A 22,758-nucleotide genomic window follows, 5' to 3' on the forward strand; every position below is an offset into this window, starting at 1 on the left:
TCCTTCATCAACCTACTTGCCCCCTTCCCCTCTTACCAATGCTCTGGCGACGCCTCTGGTCGTGTGGCCCTGGAAGCAGTGTGGTGTTGCATTCATCTGTGTCTTGGTTGCATAGAGACCTTATAGAAAATTTGATCTGTCGCCGTGGATACAAACGCGCCGTTGACCTGTGACATTCACTTAAAACGTGTTGAGTCATGCAACATGGCATTGATCCATGCATCATTTTCGTTGCTGGTACCATTTTAATATTGAAAATATCTTTCAGATCACCTGTCTTATCGGGTACCTTTAGCATATCCACTACACCTTCAATTAGTTCGGAAATATAGCTGGGTTAAGTACCTGCGATCTGTGGTACCAACATGACTTTTGGGTTTTACATGACAAACTAGACGTTCCGGCATAGCCCTCCTGCCTAGCCCTCTCGCTCAGCCGTCGACTCGGAAATAGCTGCTCTGCCGTGTGCACAGATGAAGTGGTTCATAGCGCTCAGAACCTCTGCTGATGCGGGTTGGCCAGCTGAACGCTGGCCGTTTCCTGTCTGGTGTCCGCCGGTCGCCAGCGTTAAGCTGCTTCTCAACACATACGGAGCGACGCCAGTCTGTATTTGAACACATTGACATTCGATGATTTCGCTGTGAACTGCTCATCGTTCACAAAGCTCCGATGCCCTGGATTCCAAGTGGGAGGGATTCGACCGTACACTGATCCCCACATCCAGGATTGACACTTAATAGGGCACCTTTATCGGAGGCATCCTACACAACGAAGAGGATTTTTCGATCTGACAGCATGGAACATCGAGCATCAGTTTTGGACATCCAATAATTGGACACTCATTACGGTAGAGCTACACAATCACGGTCCAACAGCATCATGTGGAAAGCATGAAAACTCGTCACGACGTTGGCGGAGAACCTGCGATATGGGCTGAAGTCATGAATTGTGCCCCAATCACAACTACCAACTGAATCACGGATATATGAAGCGGTCTTCTTTGCATATCCTTTCACGGAATTCTACATAACTGTCCACACAAAATTTGTTGCCCATTTCCAGACACCAAAATGACGATCTCATTGATAATCGGCAGCATTGTTACATTAATGTCTTTCATGCAAAAAATGTTATGGAGCGCAATAAGGTTTTTCACGGCGCATGTCGCAGGTACAGAACAACGACCGCAGACCAGACCGTAGAATGTTGGTCTGCAGTCGTAAATAAATCCAAAATTGTGCCACGAAATCACACTATATATATAATCACACTACATAAAGTAGATTTCTTTGCCGCTTATAATAATGCAATCATATGTAAGTGGATTTCAGCATTGACCGACTGACAGAAAGGTACAGGACATCCACACTACCAATCTATTTTCCTACCCCACTTTCTCCATTTTTTAGCAGTACAAAAATCCCGAAGTGCTTTTGCGCTCGTTTGAAGAAGCCACGCCTTGGCTGCTCTGGTGGCCCAGATGCCTGGGCGAACTCCAGCCGCAGCGGTATGGCGGCCCCCACGGGCGCGCGCGACTCAGACAAGCGTCTCACGTCTCTCCTGCTGTCAGCTGACCGGCCGCGAGCCGCGACGGGGTTGCTGCCCCGCGGCCGAGCTCGGCACTATTTGGCAGCGCACGGCGCCGTTCATCGCCAGCGTTGCTGTCATCAGTACCGTAGCCGATGGCGGTGGAGCCGGCTTCGGCGACGATAGGGTGCTGGGCTTCTCTATTGTCGGTGAGTTTGAGGCCACCGACACCATCGAGCGGAGTGGAGACCTTGCTTCCGAGCACGGAGTGCCAGTCGTCAGATCTGGACCCTGCGTCGTCAGGTCTGGACCTTGCGCCGTCAGATCTGGACCCTGCGCCGTGAGATCTGGACTCGGCACCATCAGATCTGGACCCTGCGTCGTCAGATCTGGACCATGCGTCGTCAGGTCTGGACCTTGCGCCGTCAGATCTGAACCTTGCGCCGTCAGATCTGGACCCTGCGCCGTCAGATCTGGACTCGGCACCGTCAGATCTGGACTCCACTTCCTCAGGTCTGGGGTCCTCCCGGTCACATCTGGACTTAATGGTGTCAGGTTTGGAGACCCGTTTGCTGGCTTCGGGGCTTCCAGTGTCCTCTCCGAAGTCACCACTGTCAGGTCCGGCACAGCTGTTGGTAGTGCAGCCGGTGGCTCCGCCGGTGGCAGCGGCGGGAAGCTTGGGTCGTAAAAGGTGCGAACCAGGTAGGTGACCAGAGAGCCTTTTCCTTTCACCTGGATGGGCCCCCTGCAGTCGAGCTTGTAGCCCGCCTCCAGCAGGATCTGAGCAGTCCGTGCCGTGACCTGATGTCAAACATGGACGTCAGACGGCTCGCCACGTGAGGATACAATTTCCCACCCCAGTGGCAAACGGACGTTGCGATATTACTCCCATAATGATGATGATGGTTTGGGCTTCGTGGCGCATCGACTACGATGGACATATGACGCCCGTAACTTACTATTTATCTAACAGATGCGTGAAAAAGCAAGGAGATAAGTTCACGTCCAATATATGGCATGGAGTTGTGCGTTTTCAAGACAACTAAAAATGTGACCATCATTTACTAAACTCGAGTTGTCTCACATCATACCATGAAACGTTTTGGCGCACGGACCCTGATCCAAAATGGCGCATGCGTTCCGAGGCGAGGTGGCCACAATCTATCAAGACATGTCGTACGGTGTAACGATCTCCGCAGCGAGGACGCCGCGATTGGTCTTCCCCACATAACAGGTATCAGTGAGCTGCGTATGAGTGTCCTATTATCAGGCGGCATAGCGTCACTTCATCCCGCCTCACCTTACGGTAGCTGGACGCCATGATCCCACCGGGGCTTTATCTCTCTCAGTTTATTGTCAGCATGCACATCCCAATTCGCTTGCCACTGCTTCAACATGAATGCAGATATTTCTGCATACAGGTCGTTAGCAGATACTGTCGATGCGAGTGGGGATGCGAGTTGCGTGCGTGGACGTCTTGCTATGGCATCAGCTACTTTATTACCCGATATACCAACGTGGCTCGGTATCCAGCGGAATACCACTTCCTTCCCAGATCGGGACAGTGTAGTAAGAATACTTAAAATGTTCTGAAAGATGGGATGTGATGAATCCAAATCCTGCAGTGCTATGAGGCTACTGAGAGAGTCCGATAAAACTAAGTGACGATCGTCGCTGTCAACTTCTATGAAATGAAGTGTTTAAAAAATGGCTATTAGCTCGGATGTGAAGATCGATGCGTGACCAGGCAAAGAAAAAGACCGTGTGACAGGACCCTGCACACAGGCACATCCATCGCCGGCATCCGCATTCAATCGGTCCATCTTCTTGTGATCCGGGCATGACGCGATCTACTCCAAAAACCTCAGCCGAAACTCGTGCGGGGACACCTAAGAACTCTGTACATCGGGGATATGCAAAAGCAAACAGCGAGTACAAGATGAAGCAGGACCACTGCATCGGAGCAGCATCATTAATTTGCCCTACATGTACTTATTTGCTTGCATGATCACATTTGGCAACTTATTTGCATGCTGCCGATATGACCTTTGCCCATCGGCGATGTTCATAACTGAGCTGGATTCTCCCAGTGGCCCTGCAGCGCACATGTATCCGTCCAGAGACAACGCAACTGACATGTAATTTTTCAGTGGTCCTGAGCTGACCTGCGCTTTAGCGGACGAGCCTCACTGGCAGCCGGACACCGTTATTTTTTCATGTTCTTGATGTATTAAGTCCTTCCTCTTTTGCTGCCTAATCCCACGAACATGCGACAAACACAAATTTAGTGCTATTTCAACATTTGCTGCTTTGTTGGGGTGGAATTCAGACTCACGGAGCGGTGGGTTGTTAGTTCTCAGTTCTCAGGAGCATGCAGGGGCGGATCCAGGATTCCGTCAAGGGGAGGGGGCATGCAACATTATGGGGCCCCTGGAGCTTGGGGCCTCCTCCAAAAAAGATCCTTGCATTTCGGTCATTACGTTTTAAGGCTAGTCGCATGTAATATATATATATATATATATATATATATATATATATACTTATTCATTTATCTAATTGATACGGAAACCCATATTACTGTGCACGCCCTTATAAAGCCAGGCGTGCTACGCATGCATACACATAAAGCTCACTCATTTTCTACGGGTTATTTTAAATGCCGTGATTTTGAGGCTAAGTGTTTCAGAACAACAGGCAAAATAAACTTGGCTGGCTACTAACAACCACCAAAAACAAGCACGGACCCTGTGGCTCGGTATCCAGCGGAATACCACTTCCTTCCCATTCTTAGCATATGTATTTACGGTCAGCCGGCTGTGCGATGTAATCAGCTGATAGCTGATGACCTGTGCAGAATTTTTCCTTTCTTATGAAAGAATAAAACATATCATAGCTTTCAAAATATGCTAACAACATGATGCACTGGTATAATACGCGGCACACAATCAATAGCCAGTGAAAATAACACACGACGTCGGCATCATCTAAAATTATGTCCGGTAATTGCGCGTAAAAATTCATACGCGCATATTCGACTGCTTCTCTAAGACGAAGGCGCCAAGGGCAATAGGGACGGAACATGAGCGATCATGGATGCGCAGGAGGCCAAGAAAGTGACTCCCGTCAACAAGTGTAGGGCCTTGAGAGCAAGCAAAAAGAACCCAAGACCGACGTGGTGGGCCCCTAAACGATCGGTAGTGCCTCGGCATCTGGCATATAAGACCACGGCCATAGCACAGGACCCTCTGAGCAAAAGGGAATGATCAAAGACCATAAATTAATACCCCTGTGCGATCAAGAGTGCACGGGCAGGTTAACAACACGAGCCTTGATAGGGATGAAGAGTCCTCCGCAAATGAGAGCAAAGGAAGAGAGCCCTCGATCAAAGTAGAGGGCCTCTGAGCATCGAGCATCCCGTGCCTTACCTTATAAGAGCCCTAGCAACAGCACAGGGTTTCCAAGTTGGTAGAAAAAAAATCCGAGACTTATATGAAGGACCGCTGAGCAACTGAGTGTGCCCTGACATATGGGGCCACCGAAAAACGTGTATAGAGACTTTCGGGCGAATGGGAAGAATCCGTGGAGGAAAACCTGATCGATCAACACTGTTCAGGCATGGAGGCAGGTAGTGTCCCAACAGCACATTGGGCCCTATGAGAAACTGCCAAGAGATCGAGGGCATCGTGAAAAGCTCTTTAGCGATCAGATTGACCCGGCAAATGGACATATGATGCCTGGCAACCAACAGCGTAATGCCTCTAGACGGCGTAATGAGCCACAAAGTTTCCCCCAAGCAACATTTTCTCAACCAGCGAGGAATACACTTTGTTCTCTTATGAACGTTTTACTTTTGCTAACAATGATTCTTGGTCTTCTGTAGGCCCAAAAGTGTCCAATTTCATTGTGTTTCTGGTGTAAGAAAACTGCATCAGTCCGGCCGGTTATGGGCCCGTTCGAAGCCTCTAGGACACCTCGGCATGGTCCATGGGGCGTGACCCTGTGCCTCCCTCCCCCCCCCCACCCCCTGAACCTCTGCATCCGCCACCGACCCGAGCAGCTGAATAGATGGGGCCCGCCAAGAACATAGGGCCATCCATTCAAATAAGAAATACTCACGACGCAATGTGTAGGCCTCTGAGCGATCGAGTCACATCATACCACATATTGATATTGAATGCTGATGGGTACAGCAAAAAGATCAAAAACAGCACCAATCAATCTCAAAATATCTGTTAAAATCTGCTGTTTTACAGAGGAAACCACATACATAGCCTTCACGCAGATTATAATGCAGAGTCCTAAACAACAATTAAAATGATGCGCACACAACACAAATATGCTGGTATACCTATCCATCAAATAAGATGTTGTCTATTATTTTTTTTAGACACGCAAGTGTGCTCCAGCCCCAGAAAGTGCTTCTAGAGTGTACTCCAGTAGTTTATAAGACACAAATTGGTATGCAACATTTTATTCCATGAGTTGGAGGAAGACAAACACCCTACTTTAAAAATGGAGCAGCCAGTTTTGTCAGTTTCTTGTCTCAGCTCCTTTCCATGACCAACAATGTTGCTCGATGATGTTCAATAATGCTCTAATGCAACTTAAAATGCAAATACAAATTCTGTACCCAACTCAGCTAGACACAATTCAGGCTAGACAGGATTTTCAAATAAGTGATAATCATCACCTCCCTATCCATAGCTAACCAAAATATCATTCGACATTCCAAACAAAGATTGAACCTGATATATGATCAGAACGTCCGGTACGTATCTCCTTAGCATGTCATACTCCAAGGGACAGATCCAGAGGAGGGGGCCAGGGGGCATGCACCCCCCCCCCTCTTGGGTGCCGAAGGGGCCCATCAGCTCCGAGGGGCCCCATAGCCGGCCGAACAGGTGCAGTTTTTTAACACAAGACGCAACAAAACTGGGTTTTTTGGACTTCCAGGGGACCAAGAATAGTTATAAGCAAGAGTAAAGGGCCTATGAGAAGTCGCGAAAAAATCATCAATGATTGGAAAAGCTGTGGACTGAACATTTGAAGCCTCATTACACTGTCTAGGTGCCCTATGCTGTTTCCAGGAGACCTACACGCCCGCTTGCAGGATCATTTCTATCGTCAAGGAGCATTCCATGTTCTCTTTCATTTCTTTGCGTTTGCTCGGAGGGCCCTGCGCTGTTGTTGGTGTTCCGGGGCACTCCTATCAATTACGGGCCCTTACACGGACTTTCTGCATTAGCCAGAAAGGCTCTGTGAGCTATATCCTGAGTTTCATATCTTAACCTACCGAGATAATATTGGTTGCTCAGGGGCCCTTTACGTGGTTCTCGGTTAACTTACCGACACACTTACGATTTGCTCATGAGCCCTTTACATTGGTCCAGGGCGTTTCCAGTTCTCTGTCACTTGCTTGCTTAGGACCCTACACTCTTGTCGGGGCCCATCTGATGGCCGGCCTGGGTGCACTCAGTCGTTCGAGTACCCTCCACACTGGGTCTTCGGCACTTCTTTTCTGAATGGGGGCCCTGCGCTCTTGCGGGGGCCTATCTGATAGCCTGCTCGGGCACATTCGATCCTCCAGGTGCCTTCTACATTGGGCCTTGGGCACGTGCTATTTGCATGGGGCCTTACGCACTTGTCGGAGGCTCCTGTTCGCCTCCTCGGCCACCCTGGATTGCTCGGGGGGGGGCCCTGCACATTGGTTCTTGGTGTTTGAATTTAGGGCCCTGCGCTCTTATCGAGGTCATCTGATAACCTGTTCGGGTACACTTCATCTTTCGGGGGCCGTCCGCACCGGGTTTTGGGTGCTTCTTATTTGAAAGGAGGGCCTCACGCTCCTGTCGGGCCCCCTCTTATAAGACCCTCAGGCCCATTCCATTGTGGAGGACCTCTGCATCTGGTTTTGGGTACTTCATTTTTGAATGGAGTGTCCTCCGCTCTTTTCGGGGCCCTATCTGTCAACTTGCTCTGGCACCCTCGATTATTCGGTGCTCTCTACATCGTGTCGCGAGTGTTTCACATTTGAACGGAAGGCCCTACGCTCTTGTCGGGGCCCCATCCGTTAACCTGCTCGGGCCCATTCGAGTATCCGGGGGCCGTCCACATTGTGCCTTGGGTACTTCCCATCACAATGGAGGCCTCTAAGCAATGGTCGAGACCCCATCTGTCCGCCGCCTCTGCCAAACTGGATTGTTCGGGGACTCTATATATTGGGTCTTGGTATTTGAATTTGGGGTCCTACGCTCTTGTCTGGGCCATCTCACAATCTACTCGGGTATACTCCATCTTTCGGGGGCCTTCCGCACTGGGTTTTGGTTACTTACTATTTCAATGGATGGCCCTACTCTCTTGTCGGGCCAGTTCTGATAAGATGCTCGGGCATATTCCATCATTCTGGGGCCATTTACATGGGGTCTTCGGTGTTTCCGATTCAAATGGAGGGCCCTACGCTCTTGTTGGGAGCCCTATTTGTTCACCTGCTCGGGCACACTTGATCACTCAGAGGCCCTCTACAATGGGCCTTGGGAACTTCCTACTTGAATGGAGGGCCCTACGCTCTTGACGGGGTCCTACATATTAACCTGTTCTGAACTGTGCTTTGATCAGTGCAATGGCTGTCTGTTTTATTGTGGTCCTTACTTGGCTTGATAAGTTTAAACTTTGATGTAATACATCTTAAAGTAATACAAAACTACCGTGTCCATTGAGCTATGATTCATGTTTTGACAATGTGCAAGACAAGTATTTGCAAGCTGTCTCAAATGGGGCAAATAGTGCAATTTAGTCTTAAATTTGGACCACCTTATGTCTGCCCACAGCATTTTGTCATTCACCATAGCTTCCATGATGGTCTGTGGTGATGCATATCATGAAGAGCCTGTTGTGAAGTGATCTGGGATATTTGTTGTAATTGATATAGTGTTGTCAACTTTTTGCCTTTTTGTATTATTCTTCAGTCACATGCATATCATTGTGATCTTACAAATGTGGTTAAATTATGCAACCGTTTAGCTTTACATCCTAAATATTTTTTCTAGCACCAATCTTTGTGCCAAACTAAATTGTGGTTGCATATCTGTGTTGGTTTGTGATTTTTAGTTTTTATGTGATACAGTCTCATTAAGAGTCATTCTTAATGAGTCACTATGAAGTGCGGTTTGTGGCAATTGTCAAATCAGCAGACATCACAAATTTTATGCTTCATTTAATTGTTCAAATTGCATAAATTCAAGCGTGCACTCCAGCGTTTCTTACATTTTACCGCACACCTCATGCCAACGCACCATTGCGTGCCATTAACAGTTGTCAATGGGTTTATTCAGAGCGACGTTATCAATCTCTACAAAACGTTTTAACCACGATTGCTACTCGGCTTAACTTTTATGCGGCCGGTTTGATGGCACCGACCGGGCGCCACCGTCGGCACCAGCCGGTCGCGTCCTGCCGCCGTCGGCACCGGCCGGCCGCGCGCCACCGCCGTCGGCACCAGCCGGCCGCGCGCCAACGCCGTCGGCACCAGCCGGTCGCGCGCCGTACATTACCTATTTTCGACTGCTTCTTGGACTCGGGGTATTTTGGGGGTCTTGAACTAACCTAAGGCCAAGCATGCTTTTTGTGGTTCCCTGCTTTCATGGTGTTTTTTACGGATGGGCCATTGACCATGCTTATGGCAAAATCTAAGACAAAATAGGGAAAGAATAGATATAAATCACCGGAAATATAATTCGAGCTAAAAGATGACCTGTCCTCACTTTAATGACTACCGGTATATTGAAATATGTTAGATAATCATTTTCTTTGTCGCAACATATTCGGTTGATCTTTTACGCTTATCCTCGACACAAACATGTCTCTTCTAAACGCGACATGAGGTCAACTTTTTAATGGATGACCTGGATTGTCGGGTCTGGTTTGGTGACCTGACCAACACGGGTCTAAATTTTCATGCAAGGGGTCAAATGGGCAATTTAAAGGCTGGTCAGAACTTGACAGTGCTCCACAATGCTGCTTTATCGCCATGCTCTGTGGAAATCTGGGCAGAATTTTTTCCCATGGCGATCGAATATGATGTTGCCTATGTTGCGAGGAGTTGTGATCAAGGTTCTAAACATTTCGGCTCCCTCTGTTAACCTGAAACATGGCCAAAGTTCAAGGATGAAGCGGAACTGGGTGGCTTAAGTGCGTACAGGAAGAGGACAAAAAAATGAGGGCTTACCCGATAATGTTCGTCCGCTTGCAAGGATCAGGTACTCTTCAAGTAAAGCAGGCCGAACCGAATTTCTTGAAAACTAAAGTTTTGTGTATTCCTACACTCACAACGAACCAAGGTATATGGCCCAAGGTGGAAAAACTCTATAATCTACTTATAAATGTCAAAAATTTGACCGCTTGCCTCATAAGGAAAATACTTGTACAAGTTGTATTCATCTGAGGTAGAACCAAGGTTTGTCCCTAGTTCTATTTTGGTTGAAGAAAACAATTCTCCCGCATCTTAGCTTAACTGTAAAGGGTGAACATTTTACGATTCTAATCAATCTAGCACGTTACAGGCCACACAAAGACGCAAGGTCTACTTTGTGGAACAAGTTGATGATATATGTCGGAATCGTAAAACAACATAAACATGAAAAATGTATATTTATCTATTGCAACTGATCAAGACGTGTAAAAGGTATTTCTACAGTTCTTTGTACACGCCAACGGTGTTTTCAACACAGAGAAAAAATACTTTGACCACACAAAATAGTGACAAATCCGCCGCCAGGGGCGCTGCCATCGATGTCCGCGCTCATCGCATAACGATCCACCTGGTGACTCCGTGGCTGACCTGTATCCGTCCTGTGACTCCGTAGCTGACCTGTATCCGCCCGGTGATTCCGTAGCTGACCTGTATCCGCCCGGCGACTACGTACCTGACCAGTATCCGCCCGGTGACTACGTACCTGACCAGTATCCGCCCGGTGACCACATAACCGACCTGTATCTGCCTGGTGACTACATACCTGACCTGTATCCGCCCGCTGACTACATAACTGACCTGTATCTGCCCGGTGACTCCGTACCTGACCTGTATCCGCCCGCTGACTACATACCTGACCTGTATCTGTCCGGTGACTCGTACCTGACCTGTATCCGCCGACGACTATATACCTGACGTATCTGCCGGTGACTGCGTACCTGACCTGTATCCGCCCGGTGACTACGTACCTGACCTGTATCCGTCCGGTGACTACGTACCTGACCTGTATCTGCCCGGTGACTCCGTAGCTGACCTGTATCCGCCCGGCGACTACATACCTGACCTGTATCTGTCCGGTGACTCCATACCTGACCTGTATCCGCCCGGTGACTACGTACCTGACCTGTATCCGTCCGGTGACTACGTACCTGACCTGTATCTGCCCGGTGACTACGTACCTGACCTGTATCTGCCCGGTGACTACATACCTGACCTGCATCCGCCCGCTGACTACATAACTGACCTGTATCTGCCCGGTGACTCCGTACCTGACCTGTATCCGTCCGACGACTATATACCTGACCTGTATCTGTTCGGTGACTGCGTACCTGACCTGTATCCGCCCGGTGACTACGTACCTGACCTGTATCCGTCCGGTGACTACGTACCTGACCTGTATCTGCCAGGTGACTCCGTAGCTGACCTGTATCCGCCCGGCGACTACATACCTGACCTGCATCTGTCCGGTGACTCCATACCTGACCTGTATCCGCCCGGTGACTACGTACCTGACCTGTATCCGTCCGGTGACTACGTACCTGACCTGTATCTGCCCGGTGACTACGTACCTGACCTGTATCTGCCCGGTGACTACATACCTGACCTGTATCTGCCCGGTGACTCCGTACCTGACCTGTATCCGCCAGGTGACTACGTACCTGACCTGTATCTGTCCGGTGACTACGTACCTGACCTGTATCTGCCCGGTGACTACGTACCTGACCTGTATCTGTCCGGTGACTACGTACCTGACCTGTATCCGTCCGATGACTACGTACCTGACCTGTATCTGTCCGGTGACTACGTACCTGACCTGTATCCGCCTGGTGACTACGTACCTGACCTGTATCTGTCCGGTGACTACGTACCTGACCTGTATCTGTCCGGTGACTACGTACCTGACCTGTATCTGTCCGGTGACTACGTACCTGACCTGTATCTGCCCGGTGACTACGTACCTGACCTGTATCTGTCCGGTGTACGTACCCCCGACCTGTATCTGTCCGGTGACTACGTACCTGACCTGTATCTATCCGGTGACTACGTACCTGACCTGTATCTGTCCGGTGACCACGTACCTGACCTGTATCTGTCCGGTGACTACGTACCTGACCTGTATCTGCCCGGTGACTACGTACCTGACCTGTGTCCGCCCCGTAACTCCATAGCTGACCTGTATCCGCCCAGTGACTCCGCAGCTGTCCATGCGGCTGGCTACGTTGACGGTGTCGCCCCAGATGTCGTACTGGGGTTTGGTGGCGCCCACCACGCCGGCTATCACGGCGCCCTGATCAATGCCTGCCGGGCAACGCCATGCACATGAGGACAGAGACAGTATGGGACTGATTACAACGCCCAGAACCAAGTCCGGGGACGGAGACAGTATGGGGCTGATTACCACGCCCAGAACCAAGTCCGGGTCGGGGACAGCCCCGGGCTGACTATAATGCCCAGAACCAAGTCCGGGGACAGAGACAGTCTCGGACTGATTACAACGCCCAGAACCAAGTCCGGGATCGGAGACAGTCTCGGGCTGACTATAACGCCCAGAACCAAGTCCGGGGAGGAGAACGCCTCGGGCTGGTTATAATGTCCAGATCCTAAGGCTGCTGGGGGTTGTTGATCAGCAACGTTTCACATGGAGGGAAGGGGATGGGTTCAAAGAGCGTAACGGAAGCATAATAGTGGGAGGAAGTTCTGCACTGGCTACCGTCACACTCGGGTGTGTTTCAAAATAATGAGAAACAAAAATGTTTGCGAGGCATAACCAGGGGCACGCAATTCATGAATGGCCAGCTTAAGACAGTTTGGAGCCTACTCGATGAGCACCTTCCACCTCAGCGAGCTCGCAGATACTCATTTTTCTGAGTTTGCACTATCGTAGCCGCGATAAAAAAAGTTTCCGAACGCTGTAACGGCTGCTACCGAGCCAGACACCGCTTCATGGAGTTTACATTATGGTGCATTATCCCGTAATTCCATGTTATCATGGCGTTTCCGGTTATCCCGTAATTCCATGTTGTCATGGCGACAGCGTTTCCAGCTGCAAAAAGGTGAAATCCGGGATCGTGCTCGGGCAATCGGCTCTCGTTTGGTGGTCCTGTGGCGCGCGGCGGCGCAGCCCGTGGGGCCCAGGTCACGCTGGTACACGGAAGCTGCCTGCGCCTCAACGCAAATTGTTTTGGAAAGCGAGTGGCCACGGGTTGACAACAAATAGGATGTAAATCTGATTTTCTTCCACGCCCATGGCGGAGCATTTGGATACCGTTTTTCTTCTGTTTCCATTACTTCATTATAGAACGCAATAAATTGCATTACATGACTAGTGCTTTCAGTTACCACGTGCGAACTTTACGCTATAGCCATTTGCCTCTGATATTTTCATTGCCTGAAGCGTCTGCTAAATGTCATCTCTCCCTAGCCCCAAAGACGATTGCCTCAAAATCAAAATTTATCATTTGAAAAGCTCATTGCCTTGACTATGGCAGCAATCGGCGTTTCAGGCTGTGTTTATGACCACCAGCAATCATGTGACGTGGTTCATGGGCTTATGATAAAAATTGAATGTGGATAATCCGGCATAAGATGTCTGAACACATAATGCCAGAAGCCCAGAGCTGAAGGTCATTCTCCCTTACATCACGTCACACTCCCTCCCTCCCCTTCCCCCTCTCCTCCCCAGCCGCTGCATTCCTTTCCTTCTTGCCCTCGCTATGGACGACACCCATTAATCCAGCCGAAGTGACCGCAGTGCTTCGTTTTGGCATGAACACGGCTCGGTTCACCGCTTATGACGCCAGTGAAACCCTCCGCTAATGTCCACCTCGCGAATCGAGACCTCTGGCACCACACACAGGGTAGATTACCGGTCCTGAGTTTGAAGTTCTGGAAACTCTCGCGGTTGATAACGTCCAGGGCGCCCATCAGTGACGTGGCGAACTCCACCAGCGTGATGACGTTGTGCTCCTGGCGCGCTTTATCCTATAAACGCAAGGCAGACAGGGAGGCGGGCGTCTAACGTGGATCGAGAACGATGCAAGATGTTTGGGCGACAGACCCTCCCAAAAGAGGGCTGCTAAAACTGTACCTCATTTGATGTACGTAGGCGTGAGCGCCGCCGCAACCTGCTATGTTGCGTGCTAAGCTATGCAGTTTGGAGATTTCCAGGGAGTTGCCAGTTGTTGGAAACAATATAAATTGACCGTTTCTGACCCAGCAGATGATATGTGGGTCTGCTCTGGCATGCTCACGTCAGGCGCCAGGGGTAGCGAAGCGCCATCTCCACAAGTCAGCACGTGTAAATGGAAAGCGCAGCCGGTGCTCGCCGAGGGCGCCACCGGAGCGCGCCAGTCGGCCACGGCGAGGGCGCGCGGAGACAGCGGCTGCGACCGGGAGTGGAGCCACCAGCCGTGCTGCCACCCACCTCCTCCTTGCCAGGCTGCAGGCCGGACGACGCCATGTACGTGCTGCCGATTGTTTTAATTTTCTCCACAGTGCTGTATTTCGGCTTGAGCAGGAGCTGAAAATTCGGTTAAGGTTCAGATGCTGAGATTGCCTGGTCCTAGGCTCCTCCGTTCGCAGTTATAATTTAGATGCACAAGTGCTCAAGAAGTAATATGCCACTTCAGTTATTAAACAAGAGAGCTTGCGGGTTTCGGGAATTGTTCACTACTCGGTATTGTCATGCGTACCAGGATGAACCTGGTGTGCCCATGCTTAAAGCCCATCAATGCTACCGTACCGAACTATACATCACATGGTTATACCATCAACTGCATGTACCATCACCATCTCTGCTGACCTTGTCAAAGTCACAGATGATCTCGTTGAGCAAGCGCAGGCACTCCAGTCCCTGTTTATTAACGTCCGTTTCATCGTAGAACTCGCGGTAGTTGGGTATGGATGCGAACATGACGGCCACAGAGCTGTACCGCTCGTGATACAGGCCCTGTTGACACAGCAGCACTGGTATTAGGTTTGAGGTACGGGGCAAAGTATTCAAGCATGAACCCGGTGCGGGGGTGTGTTCGAACAGTCCACTTTTAGGCTTCTTTGAAAGTCACATGTCCACTAAGGTGTCATCGGTGACAAAATCAAGTGAGACAAAGAAAATATTTGGCGCAGGAGCCCAAAAGTACACGGCATAGCAAAATTTCTTCCCAGAAACTTAGATTCGTGAGGCACGAGTCGATCGAAATATCACCATAAACCCAAGCCCGGCGTTGCAGTCACCCCATGCTGGGCGGCGTCCGCCGCCGCAGGTAACACCGGGCCGTGGGCGACAAGCGTCACAAAATACCTTTGCGTATAGAAATGATGCTACCGAGCACTCCTTAAGTCGTCGTACGAGAATATTCCGCTCTACGGTCTAATATGCGGATCAGATACTGCCCGATTGATTGCCATTTGGCGGAAACTTTATGTGCTGTTGAGTATGAACTCGTACGAGCATGCTGGTTAGCATTGCTTTAAGCCTTCACTTCTCTAAGGCAACTGACGTGATGCAAACAAAACTACGTGTAACATGACTCAGAATATATTGTCTGGTGTACCATTTAATACATACAGCAAGTTCTGCAGCCTGTACCACGAACGTAGAGGGCGGGTGGGGTGGGCGGTAGGCTGAACCCATGCACATCTTGCTTCTTGCCGAGCCCGTGTATTCGATGCGCCGGCCCAAACAGCAACTACTCACTGACAGGAAACCCAAAATGCGCATTGGGAGAGATCGCACGGTAGCAGAACTACCTTTGCAGCTGGCTCCATATCTTGCCGAAGCTCCAGCTCCAGACCCAGACGTCCTCGGCAGTGCGGCGCTGGTTGCATTCCTTGTGTGAACCAGATAGGGCGAGATTGCCTGTGGAGCCTGCACTTTGTTCCGCAGGTCGCATTCGCGGAGGTCTCGCAGCGGAGGCTGTGTGACTGGTCCGTGCCAGCGAATCAGTTCTTTGCACCTCACGGCCTCAAACTTTACCGCTGACATGGCGAAGACTATGTGCTGAAGAAGACCGGAACGCGACGTGCGACGATCGACGATCTGCGGTTCTCATCCCACACCATGTCCAGCAGTAGCTGTTCCGGACGGACCCAGTACCTGTTACGTCGAAGGACTGGCTGCACCGTGGCCTGTTTGTGCTGCGGCAGGTCGCGGAGCAGCGCAATGCTCCGGAACAAGTTGCGTAAGCCAATGTCGCAGCCGCTTTTTTGCCGGATGGCAGACCATACCGGCACGTAGTGGCTGGCCACGCACTGGACGAGGTTCTTGACAGCGCCGCTGGAGGTCTCGGTAGAGATGTGAACTAGGAGTAGACGAGCGGCCAGTGTCAACCATCTGAAAAAGCTAATGCATTAGAACAATCCGCTACGAACTGAGCATTAGACTATACAAAAATGGTTGCGCCTCTTTAGTGTATGTAATTATGCCGATATCTAGATCCCTTAAATGTGACGGAATACATATAAACAAATATGCTAGTAAGCATGAACCAGCTAGCAAATGATGCGACATACTACGGCACAAGGTATGACAATAAGTAAATGCTCAACAGTGAGCACGTGAAATATCAATTCATACTTGATCAATTTAAACACTTATTGTTATATCTTCGAAGATACTGCGTTTTCATATTCACCTGACATGGTTCGATGGTCCCGATTCGCCGCTGGGCTGCCAGGTTTCGGACGGAGCCGTTTTGAACGCCGGAGGCCAGAAGGTATAGCAGCTGCTGGTTGGTGCTCAGCTGCTGAATCAGGTCGAATCAGGCTGAATCAGGCACGTGCCTCGACCTAGGCTTGGATGGCACAACGTCCCTCTCCCAGACCTCTCCGGCAGAGGTCTTGCCAATGGGTCCATTAAAAAATTTGATCCCGTTGTCGTGCCGTCCAAGCCCAGCAGCAGATAGGTGGGGTTCAGTTCGTTGCCACGCAGCTGGCAGATGAACCAATGTACGGGTGACTCGGTGGCCAGCTCAAACGGCCGGAACACGTCGCCTATCGTTTCGGTGTTGACGGCCGTGCCATCGCAGCCGAGCACATTAATGTGACTGTCGCACTGCGGGCTCACGGAGTGTACCTCATTGAACAAGTGCAGGGCGCGGCCGAACTCGGACGTACAATGAGTCACGTAGCGACTGCCCGGCTCAGTGATGACAACCACGTGTTTCTCGACGGCATTCGTCTGGCTCCGCGTGGCTCATGTAGCTCCTGCCTTCACGGACGTCGGAGCAGAGGATGGTCAGACCTCACTCGTGGATTGATTCAAAATTTTAACGAGTCGTGTCCTTTCTGTCTGTCTCTTGCGCAGCAACTCTTTTTAGGATCTACAGTATTTAATTTCAAGTAGCCAGTCGGTCTCTGCTGTCTTGTTGAAAGGCGTTGATGATATCAGTAACGGCCCGGTTCGAGCCACCGCAGCTGTCAACCGCCAGAGCGGTGTTGGTCAGGTCGTTGACGGTATAATCTATAGTGGCAGTGGTCTCAACCGGAACGAACAATTGGCGTCGTCACCACCTTCTACCATATACGGAACCAGTATAAGAGCTCGTGTTCTCGGCTGGCTCGCCACCGCTGAGACCACTTGGTCCCGGAGCAGGCTCGGGGTCAGCGCTAGCAGCCAGCGCTGGCTCGGCAGTCGGCGTGGAAGGCGACTAAGGTTCAGCAGCGGACACTGACTCCTTGGCGGCCGAGTCACGACGCCCCTGGAGTTGTCTGGCCATCTTCTGCACCTCGCGAGCTTCCCTAGTCACAATCGTATCCCGGTCATACGATCCCAAGGTTAACTTCCGGTGCCTGCACTGGTCCTTTATGGCAGCCTCCTCCTGACACACTGTGCAGGCAACTGGGCTTGAGAAACTGCACTGGGACTTGCGCTTGCATTTCGCGACATCAAGAAGCCTGTTGAATTGCGCGGTGGCGGCGTTGGGGTCACCCTCTTTCTTCCTTTGATTTCTTACAAGCCGCTCTGTTGGGGTGATATCAATCCCCTCGATCAATTTTGTCATGTATTTTATATCATGAACAGGGATCACTTCGTTGCTCCATGGTACCCTGATTTCTACCCTCGCGGTCTTGAATATGACATTAGTGAGATTCCTCTTCGATTGGCTCAGCCACCTGATATAGTGCAATGCTTTCCCGTAGTCGGCAGTTGGTGGTGAGACCAGAGCCGGCTGGCCCATCACAAAATATTTTGTGCGTGAACGTGTAGCCCTCGGCATTCTTATGCAAATAAGTGCTCGAAAGAAATGTTTCAGCACCGGCAAAACTAAACTTATAAACACATCTCCCACGTAAAAAGCCCATAAATTGTAAATAAACATCACAATGATGCATTAGCGATAACAAACTTGAGCCAAACCCGGTCTTCTAGAGCATTCTCATAGCTGCAAAGCTTTGGGTTTTTCCAAAAATTAATGTTCCATGCTAAAAAGTCAGCCTAAAAACTGTTTAGCAATGTTTTGCTGGTGCTCTTCATGATATTTATTTCATACTTAAACCATCAAGTACCAGTGGTGTGGAAAGTGGCAGCTTTGAGGCTTGTTGGAGGATGAGCCCAGTGCGTAAAATAGGTGGCGCTAGTATCGAATGCGTTTTTTTTTTGCCCACCAAAGAAAAACTGCTCTCGCCTCACGAATATCAACATTTGTGCAGTGCGACAGACCTGAAAGTTTACTATTAATCCGCGTGCCAGGGAGAAACTTTGTCTCAGCTGATTCCAATAGATTCAATCCTCAATGACACACCCTAAAGTCCACTTTGTCCACACGCTTCAGTTTGGACGATACAGACACTAAGTGCTCGGAAACAACCCTGACAAATCCTTTCAGCTCCCTGTTTGACTGACCTTTCACAAATTTCTTCCAGCACTCTGTTTCATTAAATTCCACCAAGATTATTTTAGCTCCCAGCTTGGCTGAACCCAAACAAACTACTTAAAGCTCTCAGTTTGATTGCAGCTAAGCGTGATGTGCGGCGATCTACAGACCCAGAGAAATAAACCATTCTGTATTGCGCTCTTGCTCCTCTTTCCTCCCCGACAAGGTTATTAGTTAGGGGGTTGTTAAAGGCGCAGTCAGCATCCCGTTTGTGTATGCACTGAATTTCTGTACCGGCCCCGCAGGTAGTCCGCCACACATTACCGCCGACTTCAACCCTGATCCCTGACCATTGACCGTTGACCCCTGACCCCGAACCACAACGCCAGTCCGTTCCCGCGCAGCCTACCACCGTTGTCTGCGCTCCAGCCAATGCAGCCTCACCTCCATTCCCTTGCTGCTGAGGAAGTGGGAAGCGACGTGGTGCGGCAGAATGTTCTCCAGCAGCACCTTGTTGATGCCGCGCATGGTTTCCACATCCTCCTGCTCGCAGCGCTGCTTGCTGCGCCAGAGGAAGTCTGCGCGGGCGTTCCGCTCGGCCTGCCGGTCCAGCGCGTGCAGTAGGCTGCAGGCGGCCACCAGCTGCAGCAGATGGAACGGCCAACCTCCTCCGGCAGTCGTCTGGCACAGCACCAGCAGGTGCGCCATGCAGCTGAGCAGCATCAGCGCCAGCTTCAGTAGGAAGTTAGCGCGCAGGAAGACCAGCGTGATGAACAGGGAGAGCAGGGTGGCGAGCAGTGAGCACTGTCGGCGCAGGCAGGAAGAATGTCAAAGACTGTCGATTGGGTGCAAACTGAAACCTTCACTTCAGGGCTCTTTTCAGGATCGGTGCAAACTGCAATATTTTTTCAAGGCTTTTCACGGGCATAAGCTGCGCTTTGAGGTGACTAGATGAAACATAATTAATAGATAAAACGTTTCTCTTAGCGGAATAGAATACATAGCGGACACGTGTCCAGTACGCGTGTGACGTCACAATAGACCGTGTCCAGTACGTGTGTGACGTCACAATATACCGGGACGCGTCTACAGCCGCACCAACAATGCAGCCCTGGTGGCCACATCAGCCGAGCGGCGAGGATGGCATGACCCAACTGACCTCTCCCGGGGGACGCGTTTACAGCCGCACCAACAACGCCACAGCAGCCGAGCGGCGAGGAGGGCATGACCCAACTGACCTCTCCCCGGCGTAAAATGTCAACAGGCGGCAGCAGTACCGTGTTGCTGGCGTTGATGGTCGCCAGCGACACCGGCAACACGCTTGGATCTATGTCATCCATCTGTGGAATCAGCCGTAAGAGCTTATAGATGTCAGATGCTCTTCACGGGCACGTGCGGTCGATGGGGAGTTGAGCGTTGAGTGCACAAATGTCCATGTCAGCATGCAACACACTGCATTGCTTGCTAACCGGCTCTTGTCATAAGCCCGCCATATTAATATGCATTCAATGACGCTGACAACGTACCATGGTAACAACGGCTGACGCGGCGGCCAGGAGTGAGGCGGCGACGACCAGCGCCGTCTGTAGGCCGACACTTAGTATCGGTTTGCCACGGACAGATGGCGTGGCGGTCACGCCGGCTCGATCAGGTTGTAGGCTGAGTACTAGCCGCGCCAGCGCCAGGACCGCGAACGTGACAGAGAAGGTGCAGTAAGCCAGCAGAGACCTGCCGGCGCCAGGCCCCGCGTGACGGGAGCATTGCAAGGCACAGTAGGCCGATGGAGGTCTGGTATTGCCGGGCTCGATGGGAGGCTGTCATTGGCTGCAATGAACCCTGGGTTAAGCTACAGATCCATCTACATACATTATGATGTGTTAATGTACGACTGCGTTTACAGGCTCACCGTAAATGAACAACGCGAGCGCGCCTACAGGATTTGTATTCTAAGTTGGGGGAAGCCTGGGGCTAGTCTCAGGACATCGTCGGTAATACGCTGGGTTAAGTGCCATCCTAGAATCGTCTTTTCAAGCTAGCATTAAAAATAGGTCCAAGCCGACTGTTGCAGCTTGAGCCCTGCCAAATTATAATTCAATGAAGCTACAGTTTAGCAGTTCACATCGCGCACTATTTCAACCAAACCGCAGGTATACAACTTGAACAACGTAAACACCAAGTTTCCCAGCGTGGTTACCACGGAACCACTGATGCGAGACACGCTTCGATGTAGGTTGGTTGCCTACCAGCCACTAAAATCTTAACCTGCTTATGTTCTGCTTAGATGAAAACGGCCATAGGCGCCCTCCACAGGACTCAAATTACATATGATAAGCCTTGTCAATCCAAGTGTAGAACGCGGGGCCATTTTCCTAAAAAAAGTTCAAGTACAGTGGAACATTTGGCACGTAGTGTACCCATATTGCTGTAAGTCACATTGCTACGCTCTTAGCCGTAGTGGATGGGTTGTAGCACTGTCAATGAGGCAATTTTAAAACAACATAACCGCATCTCTCTGAAACGTTCAGTTAACAGCAGACATATTCTTTTGCACTACCAAATGCACGTTATTGGTAAGTCGTTTTCATTGACATTGGTGCGTACTTCGAGGAGGTGCTCGTTCGATCTGCGCCGCTGAATGCTGCCGACAATGAGCAAACTCGAAAAATGAGCGACGACGCCGGCAGGAGACGCTGCGGCACCGAGCCCCAGCTGGACCGCAGGGCACGACCAGGTACGGCATTATCTGCAGACTTCAGCAGCAGTGATCATGACAATGCATGCCGCTTCATAACCCTCCAATGTTTTGGCTGGTTCCTCCTTAAAACGCCAGCGGAGGTCTGAAAAGCGCGGGCTTTCTCCGATAACCATTTGGAGTGGACGTACTAACACATGATTGGAGACGGCAAAAGCACGTCTACTGGGGACACGCATTTTGATTGCATCGTAGCTGCAACTTACAAAATGTTAAAGATAACAAAGCCACAGACACATTTCGACATCAGTCGCTCGCAAAAGTTGTTTTAAGCATTACTGAAATGGAATCCTGTTACGCATCGACCAGAACCATGGACACTTCACCGTGGCTGCAGCCAGCCACAAACGGTCAGGTGCCTGAGATATAATGCTTGATAAAACGTGACGAAATGATTGTCCAAGGCAGCCCGACATCTGGCCTGGTCCGGCGGTAGGCACGGATCGGGCCGGCAGACACGGACCGGGCCGGCAGACAAGGACAGGGCCGGCAGACTCGGACCGGCGGCAAATGCGGACCGGACCGGCAGACACGCAGAGGGCCGGCGGCAGTCACGGACCGAGCCGGCAGACATGGACCGGGCCGGCGGACACGAACCGGGCCGGTGAACGCGGACCGGTCCGGCGGCAAACATGGAGCAGGCCGGCAGACACGCAGAGGGCCGACGGCAGTCACGGACCGGGCTGGCCGACACGGACCGGGCCGGCCGACACAGGCCGGGGCGGCCGGCCGGCCGTCAGCACGCCTGTCTGAATAATGCATGCGACGCCGAGCCAGCTCGTGCCGACAAGTCCGTAATGTGAGGGACAGGCGTGGTTCCAGCCTGTTACAGTTCTATTTTGGGTCAGCTCGTGCGCGCGGGCCCGTGCAATGTTAAAGAGCGCCCCCCCCCCCCCCCCCGTGTTAAGGTTCTGAGCCAGTGTCCTAGAATTGCCGACTTTGGGTGTCAAGCATCACCCTACGAGGAAGAATTCTTCACTCTTTTTTCCCAAATTTAATGTGAATTTCTCACTCCTGCCTGATACTGTCTAATCGCACATGCCAAACCCCTATTTCCCTTCCTGAGGTTTTTGAGATGTCATCCAAAACCGAGCTCACTTGAAACCACCAAGCATAAACGAGGCTCCACAGAACCTGAACACCTATGGCTATGTCCTGCCTCACCTACATCTGAATCATGTCTATGTATGCAAAGAGCAAGGGCGCCAGGTGCCTTAAGCCCAAGAATCCCAGTGACTCCAGCCGTTTGCACGCATTAAGTTCGGTTTGTTTACAAAATGCATCACAACCTGCAGCTGCGTGCCAAATGCAAGGTTTTCACGCATCCCTCTTTTTTTCTTTTTTCACCACCACATCACGAAAGCAGAGCCTGGTGCAACACCAGCAAGGCCTGGTAGAGAATTTTACTGCACGCATTTATT

General features: G+C 50.8%; 1 protein-coding gene across 1 annotated transcript in view; it reads right to left on the minus strand.

The window, feature by feature from the left end:
• Positions 1 to 590: 590 nt before the first annotated feature.
• Positions 591 to 22,758, minus strand: part of LOC119089388 (adenylate cyclase type 2) — a 174,001-nt gene continuing 151,833 nt past the window's right edge. Inside the window, exons 11-18 of the mRNA XM_037212053.1 lie at positions 20,112 to 20,313; positions 19,824 to 19,925; positions 19,030 to 19,389; positions 14,574 to 14,720; positions 14,196 to 14,291; positions 13,639 to 13,753; positions 11,946 to 12,070; positions 591 to 2,328 (exon numbers count right to left, since the gene is read on the minus strand). Of these exons, the coding sequence (XP_037067948.1) occupies positions 1,567 to 2,328; positions 11,946 to 12,070; positions 13,639 to 13,753; positions 14,196 to 14,291; positions 14,574 to 14,720; positions 19,030 to 19,389; positions 19,824 to 19,925; positions 20,112 to 20,313 (1,909 nt within the window). The 3' untranslated portion in view covers positions 591 to 1,566. The remainder of the gene's footprint in view (positions 2,329 to 11,945; positions 12,071 to 13,638; positions 13,754 to 14,195; positions 14,292 to 14,573; positions 14,721 to 19,029; positions 19,390 to 19,823; positions 19,926 to 20,111; positions 20,314 to 22,758) is intronic.

The sequence above is a fragment of the Pollicipes pollicipes genome, unplaced genomic scaffold (assembly GCF_011947565.3).
Source record: "Pollicipes pollicipes isolate AB1234 unplaced genomic scaffold, Ppol_2.1 Scaffold_3087;HRSCAF=3621_pilon_pilon_pilon, whole genome shotgun sequence".
Classification (NCBI taxonomy): Eukaryota; Metazoa; Arthropoda; class Thecostraca; order Pollicipedomorpha; family Pollicipedidae; genus Pollicipes; species Pollicipes pollicipes.